The sequence below is a fragment of the Crocodylus porosus genome, unplaced genomic scaffold, assembly GCF_001723895.1.
Source record: "Crocodylus porosus isolate Cpor-Errol unplaced genomic scaffold, CroPor_comp1, whole genome shotgun sequence".
Classification (NCBI taxonomy): Eukaryota; Metazoa; Chordata; order Crocodylia; family Crocodylidae; genus Crocodylus; species Crocodylus porosus.
Genome location: NW_017728951.1, coordinates 10,439,460 through 10,457,590, shown reverse-complemented (window position 1 = coordinate 10,457,590; position 18,131 = coordinate 10,439,460). Strand labels below are relative to the sequence as shown.

General features: G+C 40.4%; 2 protein-coding genes across 2 annotated transcripts in view; both read left to right on the top strand.

Moving 5' to 3' along the window:
* EFCAB12 (EF-hand calcium binding domain 12) overlaps nucleotides 1-5,428 on the top strand; it is a 16,711-nt gene extending 11,283 nt beyond the window's left edge. The window contains exons 9-12 of the mRNA XM_019556172.1: nucleotides 1,916-1,990; nucleotides 3,265-3,339; nucleotides 3,919-4,059; nucleotides 4,731-5,428. Coding sequence (XP_019411717.1) covers nucleotides 1,916-1,990; nucleotides 3,265-3,339; nucleotides 3,919-4,059; nucleotides 4,731-4,980 — 541 coding nt within the window. The 3' untranslated portion in view covers nucleotides 4,981-5,428. The remainder of the gene's footprint in view (nucleotides 1-1,915; nucleotides 1,991-3,264; nucleotides 3,340-3,918; nucleotides 4,060-4,730) is intronic.
* LOC109323795 (deleted in malignant brain tumors 1 protein-like) overlaps nucleotides 1-16,753 on the top strand; it is a 189,414-nt gene extending 172,661 nt beyond the window's left edge. Inside the window, 12 exon segments of the mRNA XM_019555460.1 lie at nucleotides 1,916-1,990; nucleotides 3,265-3,339; nucleotides 3,919-3,955; nucleotides 5,372-5,489; nucleotides 7,309-7,438; nucleotides 7,661-7,875; nucleotides 9,321-9,471; nucleotides 10,100-10,320; nucleotides 11,271-11,443; nucleotides 12,154-12,539; nucleotides 13,115-13,383; nucleotides 15,138-16,753. Coding sequence (XP_019411005.1) covers nucleotides 1,916-1,990; nucleotides 3,265-3,339; nucleotides 3,919-3,955; nucleotides 5,372-5,489; nucleotides 7,309-7,438; nucleotides 7,661-7,875; nucleotides 9,321-9,471; nucleotides 10,100-10,320; nucleotides 11,271-11,443; nucleotides 12,154-12,539; nucleotides 13,115-13,383; nucleotides 15,138-15,307 — 2,020 coding nt within the window. The 3' untranslated portion in view covers nucleotides 15,308-16,753.
* The last annotated feature ends 1,378 nt before the right edge of the window (nucleotides 16,754-18,131 follow it).

Below are 18,131 nucleotides of genomic sequence, written 5' to 3'. Positions count from 1 at the left end.
CACCTTGCACTTGTCAGTGTTGAATCCCATCCTGTTCTCATCCACCCACCCCTGTAACCTGTTTAGGTTCAATTGTAGCCTATTCCTTCCTTCTAGCATGCCCACATCCCCCCACATCTTACTGTCATAAGCAAATTTGAACAGGGTGCTTATTACCCCCTCGTCCAAGTTACTGATGAAGATGCTAAACAGTGCAAGCCCAAGGACCGAGCCCTGAGGGACCCCACTGCCCACATCCCTCCAGGACAAAAATGACCCATCCACCAACCCTCTCTGGGTGCGGTCCTCCAGCCAGTTGGCGATCCATCTGACTATGTAGGTGTTGACACTACAGTCCCCCAGTTTTTTAATGTGAACGGGGTGAGAGACAGTGTTGAAGGCCTTCCAAAAGTCTGGAAAGACTATGTCCACTGCTACCCCTGCGTCTGAGGATTTGGTGACCTGGTCATAGAAGGCCACCAGGTTGGTCTGACATCTTGAAATGGTTGAGATGTAAAGTCAGACTCTCACTGTGCCATTGGCATGGATCCACTTTTTTTAAAGATCTTCTCTCATCATAGCACATATTTTCAGCACCTATGGGATCTAGAAGGAAGGCAAGAACCAGCAGGCTTGGGGCATGGACAGGCAGGCACATCCCTCAGGCAGTTACATTAACCCCATCCGAGAGAGAGGAGCAGCTATTCTAGAGAAGCTCCCACAGCATGCAGCTGTTACTGCACTTTGCTACAAGGTGGCAGGGGAGCTTCTAGTAGTCTTAACAAACAGGTGCCCTGTGGAGAAGTTACCCCAGGTTAGGATGCTCATGTCATCTGCCCACTACTCTGTTTACACTGGTGCCTTATAAACAATTTGTCTGCACAGTGCTCTGGCTTCTCTTCCAAGCCCTGCTGCTGCTCAGCTGTGGGAGCTGGGACAAACCCTTTGTTCCTCTGTGCCTTTATTCCTCTCCTGCCCCTGCCTCTCCAACTATAAGACCCCCTGGGTGCAGAGCCTGTCTAAGTTGTACCTGGCATGTAACATGCCCAACATGAATGGACCCTGCAGCTGGCTGTATAATCATTTTTAGCAGTGCTGATACAAGATGCTCACAGACATTTGGGAGGTTTAGGGAAGCAGGGAAAAATGTTGTTCCTGGGTTCTGTCTTACTGCATGTGGATGCTAGAGCCAGAAGCCATGTTGGTTCCCATGACATTTTCACAGCTGGCCCTCATGGCCCAAGGGGAGGCCCTACAAACAGCATGCTCAATTCTCCTGTCGTGGGCAATAGTTTAACCCCCATGCGCTTGCAGTGACTTCTCTGCAGTTACTCCATTCTCGTGGATGCAAGCGAGAGAAATATGGGGGCCTCTAGAGTGGAGAAACTGTTGCTGTCATCTTTAAATCCCTTCTCTTTGTCCCTTCTGGTGAGACATGAGATAGCAGCTGATGATCGACAGGGTGGGGGAGAAAGTGCTGGTATGAAACACCTGGACATTCCCAGGGGCAGATCATTATGGTTCATGGACTATTCTTTCCTCTCAGTTACATCAGTGTCGCCGCACAAGATTGCAAATGAAAACTAATGTGACATACCCACTCTCCTTCTGGGAGTAATAGGTCATTAGTCCAGTGCTTTGAACCTGAAAAATGCTGCACAGATGCCAACTCTTCCAATGCAGCATGGAGTTGTGTGCGGTGTGGAAACCTGCCTAGAACAGGATGTCTAGCCCATGTATTTACAATATTCAGTATGCTTCCCCAATGCACCATTTTCCATTATCAGTATTAACAGAGGTTCACAGATTCACCTGCTACCATATTAACATGTAGAAAGATTCATGTTTTCCCAAAGATCCACACCCAGTCTGAGCTGTTTATTCTATGGTATGTTCATTTGTTTGTAAATGACTGTTCTTTTGCATTCTTGGCTAGCCTGGAAGATATACAGAGGAAACAATATGAAGCTCAGATCATGTGGCTGTCATCTAAAAGATATGTGCTAGAAAGGTTTGTGCAATAGCAGTTAGCATATTGGCAGGAGAGGAGGGAGATACTAGCTACAAGGAAGTTGGAACTCATCTTCCTCAAAGTAGTTGTTAGCAATAAAAACCTAGGATTCCCAACTAGCCCAGGGATGATGACATGACACCTTGTTCGATAAGTGACAGAAAGGCTTTATTTACTACAAGTATTTAAAATCAAGTCAAGTGAGCCCAAACCAAATCAAAGTCTAGTAATTACCTATAAGGTTATGATTTCTCACCAAACAGGTGACGAAGAGGCAGTCTGTTTCTCTTCAACTTCTCAAGTAAGTCGGGCGCATGGGCACTTGGTGTCAGAGAGATTTCTCACTCTTGAAGCGCACGCGCTGTTTGCTGTTTCATCTTCAAGGCATTTTTTAGTTGTGTAAATCAAGAAAGAGTCCCAAGCAGTAATTGACAGGAAAATCCTGCTCATTACTGGTTATCAGAAATTTTTAATTTGAAAGAGTTACCTTCTTCAGTAACAAGAGGTTATCCAGTTTGAAACATATCAAGAAACTGATTAACAGCCAGGAAAAACATACTAAGTCAGGAGGAGACATCTATTACATACGGATAATGTCACTTCCTGCACATAAACACGAGTTAGTCGCAAAAGAAATTATTTACCATACTAATTAATCAAGGATAGAAATTTCATATGGTTACACACCAGACAGCTAAGAGTTTGCTTACAATCATTCTGAATATAGCAAGATAAGCTGGAAGAGATACTTCATTATTCCTTCTTAGATGGCCTAGCAATGAACTCGCATCCTCTTGCAATATGCAGTTAGCATTATTATTCTGGCTTTTAACTTTTGTGAGTAGGCCCAAGCTTAGCATGAGTTTCAGAGTCATAAGTAGTTTCTCCAAGGGTCTTCATCATGGGTGCTGTATGAGAATGGATGGTCTTGGCATAGGACAAGAAAAGGGACCATATTTTAGACAGCTGGGGTGCTCATGTGCCACCCATCCCTAGAACTGTGAGTCTGTCATAACTGACCTGGTCTGTGGACTGTGGTCTGACTTGTTCACAGAATTGTTCAAGAGCCACCTGCAAGATATTTCTTGCTGTGGAAGATACAGAAGCTCTCACAGATCTAGCTATCCTCTCAAGTCTGGGGTTGCTCTCTTATCCCCAATAGCCCTTCCATTAGACTGAGCAGATTTGGCCTTGAAATGGTTGAAATGATTGAACTTTACATCATGGTGTGTTCAATTATTTGTAAATGACTGTTGTTTTGCATTCTTGGCTAGACCATATGATACAGATACGGAAGATGACGACGAAAACTTATGGATTATACCTGAAATTTACTGGCAATTCCGAAGGTTTGCACCACACTATGTATAATATTAGCAGGGAAGGAGGGAGATACTGGTTAGAAGGAAATTGGAACTCATCCTCCTCCAAACGGTTTCTTCAAGGGTCTTCCTAATGGGTGCTCCATGAGAATGGATGGTCTTGATATGGGACAAGAAAAGGGACCAGGTTTTAGATAGCTGGGGTGCTCATGTACCACCCATCTCTAGAACTGAGTTTGTCACGACTGACCTGGTCTGTGGACTGTGTTCTGACTTGCTATCCACAAAACTCCTCAGGAGCCAAGTGCAGAAACCAAATGTAGGATATTTCTTGGAGAAAGATGCAGAAACTCCCGCATATCTAGCTCTCTTCTCAAGTCCCGAGTTGCACTCTTAGCCCCAATAACCCTTCCATTAGACTGAGCAGATTTAACCTTGAAATGGTTGAGATGAGTCAAACCCTCATTGTGCCATTTGCATGTGTTTACTTTTTGAAAAATAAAGCACTCTTAAAAGCTAAGCTTGGGGCCTAAACTATCTGATACCCTCTTTTTCAAAAAAAAAGAAGACTCTTTGCTTGCTCTAAGTTTATTCTGAATTTTGCAGTCCCGCTAAGAAGAGGTCTAGAAGGAAGGAAAAAAGGGTAAGATTTCCTGAGATCCAGACTGGGACTGGCAACACAGCCAAGGACCTCTTGAGAACCAGCAGAGCATCAGATGCAGGGCTGAGGAGAAACGGATTGGAAAGGTAACATATACTTTTCCCTTTCTTAATGCCCTCTTGCTTCGATCCCATAATGATGAGCACTGTAACAACCCCTGAGACTGACAGCTTTTCAAATTAGCTTTTCTCATGTTAATAAACTATAGAAAAGAAGGACCAGCCCTATTTTGGCATCAAAATTATATTTGGGTCTACAATGAAGTCCAGACCATTAGTGGTCTAAGGTAAGACTGACTTCAGGGAAGGTAGGCAAGCAGCATACGGTAGAACATTCCTGAGCACCTTCTCACTGGGATCTAACAAATCCATGTAACAATAATTTCACTGGGCATCTGCATGAGTTAGCATAGCAAAGCTCTCTGCAGCTAGGGCCCCAGAAAGCCTTAGGAGTTGCTGACTACAAGTGACATGAATCTTGTCCAACTTCCACCCACCATTGAACAGAAGCAGGGAAAATGACTAGCAACAATTTGGGGTGATGTTCTGGCCATGATGGCCCAGGAAAAATGAAAGAAGTGAGGGCTTTTTGTGGGTGATCTCTCTTATTGGATCAACTGTGTAGTGGGGAAGATCACAGATAAGCTTTTGGGTACCACAGGATCCTTCCTCAGGTCTCTGGGTAGCAGTTTGATTTGGTTAAGTGAAAGGCATTAGGTAAATCTGTAGTTGATGACTGACCATATTTTGTTTTGCAGACAACTGCCAGTGACATCTACTCATTACTGCAAGACTGAAAACAATAGATTCTGGCCAGGTCAACAGCTGGACAAGCTATGTTACCTGCCCCAGACGAAGCCTGTCCAAGGACAGGCCATGTTCAAACACATCCAGCAAACAAAGCCTGCCTACCCCAGCATCTACAACCCATATCGCAGCTGGCCAATCAACGAGCGGGGCTACCTGACCTATGGAGACATTGAGATTCAAAAGAAATATTCCATCTGATATGGTCTGAACAGTGATGCGACGTGTGATCAAAACTTTGTAAACCCTCTGAAATCTCAATTACCTTGTGGTTATCTTTGGACTATTTGAAATCAGGCTAAGGCATAAACCGTGGATTCCTATTATTCTCCATCCACCTCCTGTAGTGCTCTTGCCCCCTTTGAAGTGTGTGGTGCTTCAGGTGTGAATTATGGAAGACCTCATAGACTGTGCCGGGGCTGAAGGTGCTCTCACAGCTTGGTAAGGGAGAAAACATTAACGGCCTGCACTCCATCAAGGTACAATGCCAGCAGGCCTGAATCTGCTCCAGTATCCTCTAAAACAAACGCACCATATACCGCTCAGTGAAGTTTCCCATATTGCCTTTGTGTGTAGTTCCAAGCCAACCTAGAAGAAAGACCTTCAAAAATTGTACTGTCCCTGGTCTCTTTTTAGTTTGGTCCCAGATATACTCTTTCATGATCCCAGGAACCTCCTCATTGCCACTGTGTTTCTCAGTGAGACTTCAGGTAAACTGAGTAATGCAACACTGAACTTAGTCTCAACAGAGTAGTTTCATTTGTACTTACTGTTTTTGTGGGTTACTTCTGGTTATCTGAGGCCTGATGTGGGCTAAGGAGTTTGGTATTGTTGCAGGATCAGAGCTTTAGCTTTCATGTTTTTATGACAATGATAGGGCAACAAAAATAAGACAATCCTACCTGTATTAATACAAAGAACTTTACATAATTTGTAGCTCCCTCCCTGTCAATGACATTCAGATACACAGTTAAGATAGTTGCAAATGGGAAGTAACAGAAACATCTTTATTCACAAAATTGTCTCTGGTCAAGTAAGATTTCCTGCACTCTAAAAGTTTCTGGACAAATACTCTTCCCCTGCAGTAACAAAAACAGCCAACTGGAAGGAAATAGTGCATTTGTCTAAACCTCTTGGCCTCTATGAACTTACGTCAAAGACCATTATCAAATTCTCAGGTAATTTCTCTTGAACGTGTTGGAAGAATTAGATAATGCCTCCACAGAGAAGTTGTGTACGCATCACGCTTGTAACATTAATGTCACAAAGCCCAGTCCAGTGCTTACCAAGGACAATGGAAAGATGCTTTTTAACTTCAGTGAACCCAGGACCCAATACCAATAAAATTGTGGCCAATATTATAATTTGGTTGCGTAAAGAAGTCAGTATACCTGAACATCTTGGGTTTTGAATAGCAAATATATGTAGCGTCATCAGTAACCATGCCACAATACACAAAAAGTTCAGGACACCTGTTACTTTCACATTGGTATCTACTGCTTATATCTGAAGGAAATAAAAAGTACATAAAGCTACAACATGATGGTTATATGTAACAGAACAGTTACGAAATGGAAGAAGGTATATAAAGAGTTAGCAACCAGATCATATTCTTCCCAGTGTTCTCAAAATGAAGGCGGTCAGCCAATTCATTCTCTTGCTTCTATTAATTGCTTCATCTCTTGCTGAAAATAACTCTCTAGACTTGCAAGGTATGAAAAACTAAAACGGATAACATTTTTAAATCCTCTTTTGCTTAAAATGCTTCAGAAATTTTAGCTTGGAAATCTTGGTTAGATGTTAAATGATGTTTGTTTAATCTGTATTTAAGAAATAAAAAAAATTCCCTGTTCTCCTATGCTATTAGTGATCTGAGTTAGCTGCTCATTAATAGCTAATTGGCTTTTTTGTTAGAGGTTTCAATTGTAAATAATCAGTGAAACAAACCAAACTTATTGTTGCCTATAGCTGTAAGCCTCTCTCCCAAGAAAATCAAATTTCAGATTAGTTTTATTTTTAGATATCAGGCTTTATATATTAATATGAGTATTGTATTCAAGTAGTGGAAGCCTGTACTTCAGCTGTAAAACTCCATGAAGTAAGGGGCTCAGAGTGATGGTTTGAATTGGTATCTAAAGTGAAGTGCTTTGGTCAGTTAGAATCATAACGATAGCAATTGGATTGTCAATTTGGAGATCTAGTTCTGTGATCAGCATTTTACACACAAAATGGCAAATAGGCACTTTAGGATAGCAGAGAAATCACTTGGACACAAAAGACACCTCCCCATTGTCTTTGGGAAGCTTTGGATTAGTCTTTGTGACATGACTGTTACATGTCTGGTGCGTACACAACTTCTCTATGGAGGCATTATCTAATTCGTCCAGTGTGTTCAAGAGAAATTGCCTGAGAACTTATAGAGGTCAAGAGGTTTAGACAACTGTGGCATTGTATAGTGCAGGGTCTCTAAGTTCAAAACAAGATAACTCCATACATGCTGTGTTTTTCTTTTTTTGTTCCTGAATGCAGCTGGGTGTGGCGCCAGTCTTGGGGAAGAGACAAAAGCATTTCCAATTGATCTGTATTCAAATGAAAACTGTACCTGGAAAATACAGAGACCAGAAAACAAAGTCATCCGGCTCATTTTCTCCTATTTTCAGTAAGTAATTGTTCTCAATACCATCCTAGTACTTTGCTCCATTTCATCTGAATCATTATAGAGCAGAATTCTTTTAAATATGTAATGAGCCTAACTCAATAATTTCAGAATATTCAGTGCTCTCCTGTCTCTGAACATCATTGTCTTTGTTGTCACAAAATTGCTTATGGAATCAGTGTTACGCTGAGGCTTCTACTTATTTATTCGTGTGTGTTTTAACAGACTTGATCCTCATGCAAGTTGTGCAATGGAAAATATTAAAGTGTACGATGGCCCCACAAGTAATTCACCTCTGCTAGGACAAGTATGCAGTAATATTGACTCAGTTCCAGTATTTGAATCCTCTTCAAACAGTTTATCTTTTCAAGTTGCAACAGATTCCACGGACCTTAAACGGAGCATCTTTGCATTCTATTATTTCTTTTCAGCAGACTCAAGTAAGTCGTAAGAAAAGCGGTCGAAGTAGCACTGTCTTAATGCTGCCTGTTATCATAATAATGTTCTGCTTTACTCCGAAATGTTGGGCTGATGCAGTGAAACGTATTCATGGGATCACAATGGAATCATGTCCAGATTTCCTCAGCCCACCAAGAGTTGTCCTGATGTAAGGTCTCTGTTAAAAATTAGCAGAGGGAAGTATCGTATGTCCCGGTCTTGCTAATTTACCACATGAATTCTAGCATTAAGCCATAATTTCAAGTTGAACCAGAGAATATCTTTTAGAAAGAAATGTTGTCTTGTTTAAGGGCTTGACCCTGCTTTCATCACATCAGTGGTAAAATTTCCTTTGATTCTTTGGTGCTAGATTAAGACTTTAGTAATTTTCTTTTGCAGAAAATGCACCTCATCTTTAGGCAGATTGTTTTAGGGCTTAGCTATCCATGTTAAAAATGTATACTTCATTTCCAGTTGCAGCTTGTATTTTGGATTTTGATATTTCATTTTCTGCAAAATAAAAAACCTTCAACTTCAGAAATCTTCTCTTCAGGTCCATACATGATCTTGAGAATAGAACATGTCCAGGTCAACTGTTACATTTCTTTGAGGTAGTGGCCATGTACAGATGTTTAGTTGCTACCAGGAGAATCGCAGCTCTCCCAGTAGAAACCACAGGTGTGCAGACACTCCGTCTTTTAATTCTGGTGCAAAATTGACCATGCTGGAACAAAAATAACCTGACTGCAACTACTTTGTCTTCTCATACCAGAGTCACCAGCATAAGAATGGCAGGTTTTCCCAGACAAAGATCAACCCAGTTGCAGGAAACACAAGGAGCAGGAGAGAGGGGGCCATTTCAGCCTGAATGCCTGCTCCCTCTCCTGGAGAAGCATTCTGAATGGTGGAAATTTTCCACCACGAGATATGAACATGTGTATGTGGCCAGTGTCTCCCCAATCTCCTCTTATGATAGGGTGCATGCGTTTTATTATCCTTTCCCTAGAACTGTGCCCTACATCACAGTCTGTCCTCAATGACATTTTGTTCTTACATACCCTGGATCCTTTTCACTTTAATACTATAAAGTAAATATCAACAAAGCTCTTATGGAAACAGGATAAAACTAGACCAAGTACTTTGCAGTACACCTCAGCTTAATAAAAATATGCATTGATGCATAAAAGAGAACTCTTCTCCATTAATGAATTGGTCTCCTCACTGAATATTATTTTCATTAAAAGCTTTTGGCTCTTAAGTGATAACATCCTAACAGCAGTTTAAAACTGACATCAAACTTGAGTATGTAGCAGCCTGCATGCGTAATACCTGAACGAGTGCTTCGACCTTGAAAGTAGGATTCCCTGAAATAATAGTTAATTCCTGTTGTGCCCTGGGTTTTGATTTCTGTTCATTACTGGCTTTTCTATCCATTCCTTCTTTTCAGAAACTGAAGACTGTGGGGGTCTTCTTACAAGTCCTGAAGGAACGTTGACCAGCCCCAACTACCCCAAACCTCATCCAGAGTTCACATACTGCGTCTGGCACATACGAACAGCAGAAAACTCAAAGATAAATTTAACGTTTACTGACCTATTGTAAGTAGCTGCTGTGTACAGCTAGTGACTTTTTTGTCATTCTGTTAAAAATCATCATTTTATCATCAGGAAGTAACAAGTGTTTGCAGAGGTTTAGGTTGTCGTGGCACCTTTAAACAAAAGTTGCCATGATGCAAGTATTAGACTATATTACAATAATTTTCCAAAAATGTTATACATTATCTTAGTGCTGTCGTATGGTTTTCTTCATTATCTAATACCGGTAGGAGTCTTTAAGAGCCAGTGGAGGAAATGCATTGAATATAGCTCAGGCCTCATCAATGTTAAGGTTTTTAGTAACCAGTGTAGCCGCACTGGTGCAGAAAAAGCAATTCAAAACCCTAGCTCCACTGATTCACCTGCACAAATTTAAAACTCCATTTACACAGGTGACCTATATTTCTACTAGGGACTGGTACACTTAGTACCTGTAGTAGCAATTATAAGCTTAGTATAAATAACATTTTAGAGACACGATGTAGGAAAGATGTATGTAACTGAGAATTCTTCTACTTCGCTTGATTGGTAGTCTTTAGATACATTTTCCTTTGTACAGTATTCTCTATCCTGTCTTCATAATATTATTAAAACTCATTATGATTATTATTATTATTCGCTGTGTATACAGCCTAGAACTAGATCCGAACTGCAAATTTGATTTTCTTGCAATCTACGACGGCCCCTCCACAAAGTCTGGTTTAATTGGACAAGTCTGTGGTCGCAGCCGGCCCACATTTGAAACTACTTCAAATACTATGACTATTGCACTGTCTGCAGACTATGCCAACTCTTACAGAGGATTTTCTGCGCACTACACCAGTATTCCCCTGCCAAATCCTAAGCCCAACAGTAAGTCCCATTTTCTTTTGTGCATCTTGTGCCCATTTTGTGTATCTCCTTGAAATGCAAATACACATCTCTCGTGACTCTACCTTCTGTTATTTTAGGGATTTTGTCCCTGCTGCCTGACACTCATCTCAAGGGTGTAAAGTTCATATTTGTGTTATATCAAAAAATATGGTGCTAGGTTTGTTCCCTGGTACAGGAGAGGAGGTGACTTCAGAATAGATACTGTATGACTTATTTGAAATTATGATCTAATTTTAGATTCCTTCCTATACAAAATCTCACAGCTGCAAATGCCCTGCTGCCAACTAAACACCTCTGCAATAATGGGAGAAGTTAGCCCGATAAATCCTGGTTTTAATATAACCTCTGATACATATTGGAGAAAGTTCTATAAGACCTAATCTTCTACATGTGCAGGTGCTTTGCTCTTTAGAAAGGGAAAGGAGCAGAATTCACATATGTGGTTCCTGGAGGCATTAGGACGGTGGGCAACAGAAGAATAACAAATACCCTAGCATACTGCCTTTGCTGTCCTCACTTTTTCTACAGATGAAGTATTTGGTCCATTAGAGCTGCTCTGCTGTTGGTGGTGCAAGGGGAGGTGGGTCCATTGATAGACTCCTGGCTCACCATCAAATCCTGCTGCTGCCTGGAGCTCTGAAAGCAATGCTAGTCCAACTGGCTGCCTCTTACATGGATGCATGGGTGGGTGAGGAAAAAAAGGAGTTCCCTTCGCCTCTTTCCTCTGTGGGCAAATGTCTGACTTCAGTCCTGGACTTCTTAAAACCATGAAATTTGAAATGATGGGTTGCAGGCTGTTGCTCAAGAGGCAGGGAAAGTTTCATATTGTCCTCTGCCAAAGAAGAGATATTTCAGGTCAACACATATGAACTACTGAGAGACATATAAAGCAATTCTACATTAACTTCCTTTGTTCTTTGTTTTCTCAGCATCCCTTACTTGTTCTTCAGACATCATGACAGTTGTTCTAAGTGATGCTTACCTGGATACATTTGGCTACAATGAAAATAATTTACAGTTGAATGATCCAACTTGCAGACCAGTTTCAGGAAGGCCAATGGTATTTTCCTTCCCACTAAACAGCTGTGGAACAGTTAAAATGGTAAAGAAAATAAGTGACCATTTCTGAAAGTATGTGTAAAAAGCCTCATGATATATTTACTTTGCTGGATATCTGATTACAGGTTTTCAGACTGGAAAGAGGCAGAACCACTCTTCCCTCTACAACTGACCTGGGAACCAAACTAAGGTCCCATCTCAACCAGGACTGAGCTCAGCTGTGTCCATGACTACTAGACAGTGTTTGATTCTGCCTTTAGTCTGTATTTCCAGCGATGACACTATATTAGGCAATGGGAGCATTAAATATTTATTGTAGCCAGTATGTATTCTGGCAGGACAAAGACCCAGAATTTGAGGATTCTCCATCAGTTGATGGTTCTGAGAAAGATACTGTTTGAGGATAAGGTTGGGGGTATTCTTTAATTATTTTCCTTTAGGGGTCAGTTCCTCATTTTTGAGACATGGTAGGTTTGCTGCTAGTTATCTTGTATGTTGGTTTACAATGCTTTTTCAAAGTATTGAGACCTGGAAGAAGGACATATTTTTCTGTTAGTTTTGTAGCTAACACCTGCAGGGCTAGGTAATGGGGGCACCAGTCCCAAGTGCCCATTTAAAGGGTGTGCAGGAATGGCAGCCACCACCACTCCCAGCCCCTACTGCTGCTGTGACCCGTGGCACAATTCCTAGCTGTTATATTTTTGCACACCTGCATGGCTTATACTAATGCTTTCTATGTATTTTCTTTTGCAGAAGGAAGGTAATAAAATTACTTACACCAACTTCATCACAGCATCACAAACTGGTGAGATCATCACTCGTCAAAAAAACCTGCAGATTTTTGTGAAGTGTGAAATGGAAAACAATTCAACAGTTGAAATTTTCTATGTATCGGAAGATGGTGTAATACAAAACTCAAGCGCTCTTGGTAGATACAATGTTAGCATGTCATTCTATGAATCAGATTTATTTGCCAGGCCTATACTGGACTCTCCGTATTACATAGATTTGAACAAAACCCTCTTTGTTCAAGTTAGTCTTCATTCCACCGATGCAGATCTTCTGGTGTTTGTTGATACCTGTGTGGCATCACCCAATCTTGATTTTGGATCACCCAGATATGCCTTAATCCAAAATGGGTAAGAAGCTAAATTAAATTATAATTTGTTTACTAAAATGTAAACATAGGCATGCGGTATGTGTAAAATAGTATTGCAATTGTTTTTATAATTGCATCAAACTATTTCCCTTTGTAAGAGTCATTATGGGGTATAATCAAAATTGAATTTCTGTAAATTATATTTCTGAGATCCTCCATGTATTTTCTTCAGTTGATTTTTACCTGAAACCTCCACTTCAAAAACATTCCTGTATTGTTCACAAAAACAGGAATCAGGGCTCCATGCCTTCTGCGGGGTAGATCAAGAAATGATACATCAGCAATAGGTGAAAGAAGACCCTAGTTTAACAGCCTGATACAGCTAAGCATGCTAAGTAAATGGATTACACTGCCGTAAATCAGGGGTTGACAACCTTTTAGAAACAGCAGGCTGGAGGTAGCACTTGCTAGATATTCCAGCATTTGCATGGGGGAAAACAGTATCATTTTGTCACGCCTGGCAAGCCAGATAAAAACTCTTTGCCAGCTAGATTCATCCAGGTTGCTGACCCCTGCTGTAGATCACTTTAAACAGAATTGCAAATTGTATTACAGGTGTATTAAGGATGATACTTATATGAACTACCCACTGCTTCAGCACTATGGCAGATTCAAATTTAATGCCTTTAAGTTCCTGAGAAACCATGCTTCAGTGTACCTCCAATGTCAAGTTTTAATTTGTGACAGCAATGACAGTAATTCTCGCTGTACTCAAGGCTGTGTGCCTAGACAGAAAAGAGCTATTTCTTCATACAAATGGAAAGCGAATGCCGTGATTGGACCCATCCGCCTGAAACGAGATCGCAGTTCTGTAGATCACTTAGGTAAGCATGATACGTAAACTGAGGACTGTGTGTTGCTGTCACGTGGTAGAAATCAGGAGTAATGCTGCTGAAGTGAGTTGAATCATATTAGTGTGAAATTAGAGTGAGAACAGAATCAGGATGGAAAAGATTTGATGAAAGAAGTATTTCATTTGTGTTTTGAAAAAGCTTGCAGGTACTTTTCAAAATTGAGAGATTGGCTTATCTTTCAGTATAAGACTTGAAAGCAATGACCATTAAAGAAAAAAGAAATAGATTATTTGAGTGCTTAGGTAGACACTCGATCTCACCACAAGGAGCACTTGGTGAGCTATCAATATAAAAATAAGACTTGAGATATTCAAATCAAATCACGATTACCAAGACAACGTTCTTAGACAGAATGAGTGTTTGCGTGCCTCTCATTGCCTGAAAAAGTGTGTGATTAAAAAAACCAAACAAACAACACATTATACATTTCACATCTAATCTCTGCTTTAATTTTCATTAAAAAAGACATCTAGTACTCTACTCACATACACGTGTTCAATTTCTACAGAAAAGCGTTTAATGTTTACAATCAGAATCATATATTATTGAATCCAAAGTGGGTTAAATCTCCTCGAACAACACATATAATAAAGACTACTAAGGACAGGAACTTGTGGGGGGAGGCGGGTAGAGGAACCCATTCAATAACAGAAAGAACTTTTAATTGAAGCTGTATATTTTATGGATTATGTGTGACTCATTGACATGTATCTATCATACAAAATGAACACACAGTAAGGCAAAACTGTTTTTCAGAGACAGGACTAGTACTGAGAGGCAAATGTAGGTCAGTTTAAAACCATGAAAGGGATATTTTTAGGAAGCTTGGCACGACAGTAGCCTATGCTATATGTTTGGCTCCAGCTTTTCATGTGGAAATTTTAAATTTAAAAAAATACTACATGCTTTCCAAGTCTAGATCTCTTTATCCCATATGTTAATCAGTCTTGTTGACAAAGGAATAGTAATATTAATATGTGCTTTACATTATTATAATGACTATTCTATTTTTATTCCAGCAGCATTTACAATGTACTCAATCCTGTTGCTGTTTATTTCTGTGGGTGACTATTGGCCCCCCATCTGTTGGGGAACTGTCAACTGTTTCAGCCCCAAAGAAAGCAGAGAATTTTAAAGCACTGCATAAACACTAAAAAATCCTCACAAAACCCTTCTGAAGAACATTAATATAATGTTGCATTAGTTAATACCATAATCTTACCTTAGATTTTCAGATATACCATGTTAAACCTTCCCCTTAAAACCATTAACAGAAGAAATGACACAAGCATGCATTCATAATATGCAGTTACTATATGAATATTACATAACATATGAAGTCTTACTGGGAACCACTCCTTAAAGGACAAATGTGACACATCAACAACAGCTAATTTTAAATAACTGTTTTGGGGTTTTTTTCAAAAAAGACAAACCATAGCTATTGAGAAACAAGAGAAATGGAGAAAGAGCAATGCTAGAAAGCCTAGTGTAGTTGAGTAACCTTGCTGAGAAATAAATAACAAAGGTTTTTCTGTGTTTATTTTTGCTTTTAAATGAAAAAACACAAGTGCAACTCATTGCAACAAGGTCAATACATGCAATCTATTCCAAGGCACCACTGAGGCATCAAAATATCTGATAAAAAATGTATAATGCATTTCCCTCAAGAACTGGATAATTTTTCCACTGACTTCAACCGTTTTTTGTTTTGTTTTCTGTAGAGTCTCTGTCTGAAGTGCATCCTGGAAAAACCCAGAACCTGCAGCAGAAGAGTTTATATACCTTTTCATTTGTGATATTGGCTATAAATGTTATCTTGGCAGCTGTAATAGTGAAACGTTACATCAAATGCCAATCAGAATACAAATACCAGAAACTACAGGGCTATTAGCATTAGCAGGTGCCCATATTGGCCATAATAGTGCAGTGTGGAGAGAAGTGTATTGTTAACTTTTATTCAGGTGTGTTAGTGGTCACCAAGAAAATATTCAGTGCTAAATAATCATCACACTTTGAATTGTTCCAGTGGTAGCATCTGAATATACTCTACATAGGAGTAAGTCTTAGGACCATTTAGACATCGCAGTAGAATCAAGCTGTCTATTTACTGATGTTTCTTGCACAGAATTCATTAAATTTACATTTTATTACTGCCTATTTCTGGCCACATCTAATTAACTAATTGCCTAATGAACTGCAAAGTAAACAGCTCAGCATCTACACCTGTTAGGGCACACAAAATAATAAACTCTACAGCAAGCTAGTACTTGTAGTTACTAATACAAGCTGTGCAGTATGTAGCACTGCAGACCCACCTGCGGCGCCACACACCAGATATTTAGGCATTTCCCACGCTGCTACCTTGCAGGGTAGGGGTGGGTTTTTTTGGTCCCTGGACACAGCCATAGACACTTACCAGCTGGCTGGGGCACAAGGGTGCTAGCCCTGCACTGCAGCACCTTTGTCTCCCAGCCAGCCCCCACCATAGTACATTGAGCCTGGTTGTAGCAGCCCTGGGCTGGCAGGCAAGCCCCCTGCCAGCTGGGGCTGCTCTGACTGGGCTCCATGTGCTGCACATGAATACACTCCAGAGCTATGCTCTGGATTTATTTGCTCCCAGGCACATGTTCAAACAGTGTGCCCAGGAGTAAAAAACTTTAGAACATAAGCTCCAACATTTATTCATGTACACTCATTGCACATGTAGATGCGCCCTCTGAGTAGATGTTTAGATTTGAGCTACAAAGCCCAAAATGCTTAGGGTACATCTTTCAGGAAGAACGGTCCCCATCTAGAACTTCACTCTACATCCTGCATTTTCTTGAGATGCTAGAACTAAAGTTCCTGGTTTTAAGCAGAAGGGTGACTTACTAAGACATTTTCTTTGAATTATCCTTCTTGTGGATCTGACTACCTGGACTTGCAAACCTTCAAGGAACATGTTTTTTCCTGCCGTGGGAGAGAATATCAGGTATGGTAGAAAAAGAAGAGTATGTGGGAGCAAATACGTGAAGGATCCATGTAAGCTCTGAACATTTTTTTCCTACTTATCCTTCTATAGGTGTTTGTACATACTTTAAAACATTTTTGCTATCTTAACATAATAGTTAAATCAAACTGTCTGTAAATCAGTCAATCTTGTCTGTTTTTTTTCTACATGCTCTCAGATGGATGGGAATAAAAATATTTAACAGGTAGAAGGAAACTAGCACACAGCGTAGGTAAGAACTTCTGCTGTATTTTTTCTGACCCTCTTGAAATTTACTGCAAACTTAGTGAATCTGGAACTTTAATTAAAAAGCACCTAGACACATGTATATTCGAGTCTGCCGGAGCTTTCTAATCAGAATGCTCCAGCATCTCATGCATTCACCCCCATATTTCAAAATGGCAGCACTAAAGCTTGTTAGCAGCAGTTAACAAGCAAAGCTTGTTAACTATAGCCCCTGCTGCCATTTTGAAACATGGGATGCTGAATATATGAGATGCTGCAGGCATTTTAATTAAAGCAGCTCCCAAAAGCTGTTTAATTAAAATGTCCCCCCACTCTGGTGCTCATGTCAAAATGCCCAAAATTACTATTATGAGAAATGGAAAAGGAAGTAACACTTTAGAAAAACATTTGATCTTTTCCCGTTTGTGAAAACAGCATACATAGAACAGCTGTAGTCTACTCCAGGGCACTAGACACCCTCTGGAATTGTAGCCTTTCTTTATTCTCCCAAAATTCCAGAGTAACAAAGAGAAAAACAGAAAATGAAACAGGTGTCTCCAGACAAAGCATGATCTTCAGTCTGACACAGCAGGGAAGGATTTAAATTTACCCATGCGCTGCCCACTTTGTAGAACTTACACCTATTACACATTAGAGAGACCATCTTTGATAAAAAATACTCCCCTGGCCCAGCATTGCCAAAAATGCAGCAGTCCACACATGAAATGGATTGATTCTGGTACTTTGGTGGTCCGCACTTCAAGCATCTGTATTTGCTGTAACACAGAGCACTATAGAAAGAAACGAATTCATAACTTGGATATTTTTCCATCCACAGGGCGCACCTCAACAGTAGGTTGCACAGTAGCAACCATCCTGTCTCTAGCCTAAGTCTTTAAGTGAACAGCTTCCACAGGAGGCCTTGAGAGTTCCTCTCATTTCATAGCATAGTAATTAAACCTCTAATGAAAGGAGGGAGATAGGGCTTTGAATTACTTTAGAGGAGAGAGACTAGAACTATAAATCTCCCCCTAGTGCTCTAAACACTAAACTGCTACAGAAAGCAAGAGGACAGAGCAGCACCATTTCCTTCTGTGTTTTGAGAAGGGTGACCCAGTTCTGTTTCTTTAAGAAATGGTGAAAAAAAGATTCCAAGCTTGAAGCTCACAGGATAAAAAGCAGCAGGTGGTAGAAAAGCACTGAATCACATGCCTCTCCAGGGCCTAGGCAAAAGGAATGATATGAATTAAGACACACCTAGTCTTCAGAAATTCCTATTAGCTTCTGAAGAGCAAGCATGTTGGTTGTTATGGATTCCATTCTTAAGCTGCCTACCTTCCTTGATACACAGATTAGAGAGCCCAGACAATTGACACAGAGCGGTGGCTTCTACCGCAGGAGCCAAGTGACTCATTCCTATTGTAGAGCTCAGCCCAAGAACTGTAACAAGCAAAGGCAATAGAACAAAACTCAGAAATCTCAGTGCAAACATATTATTACA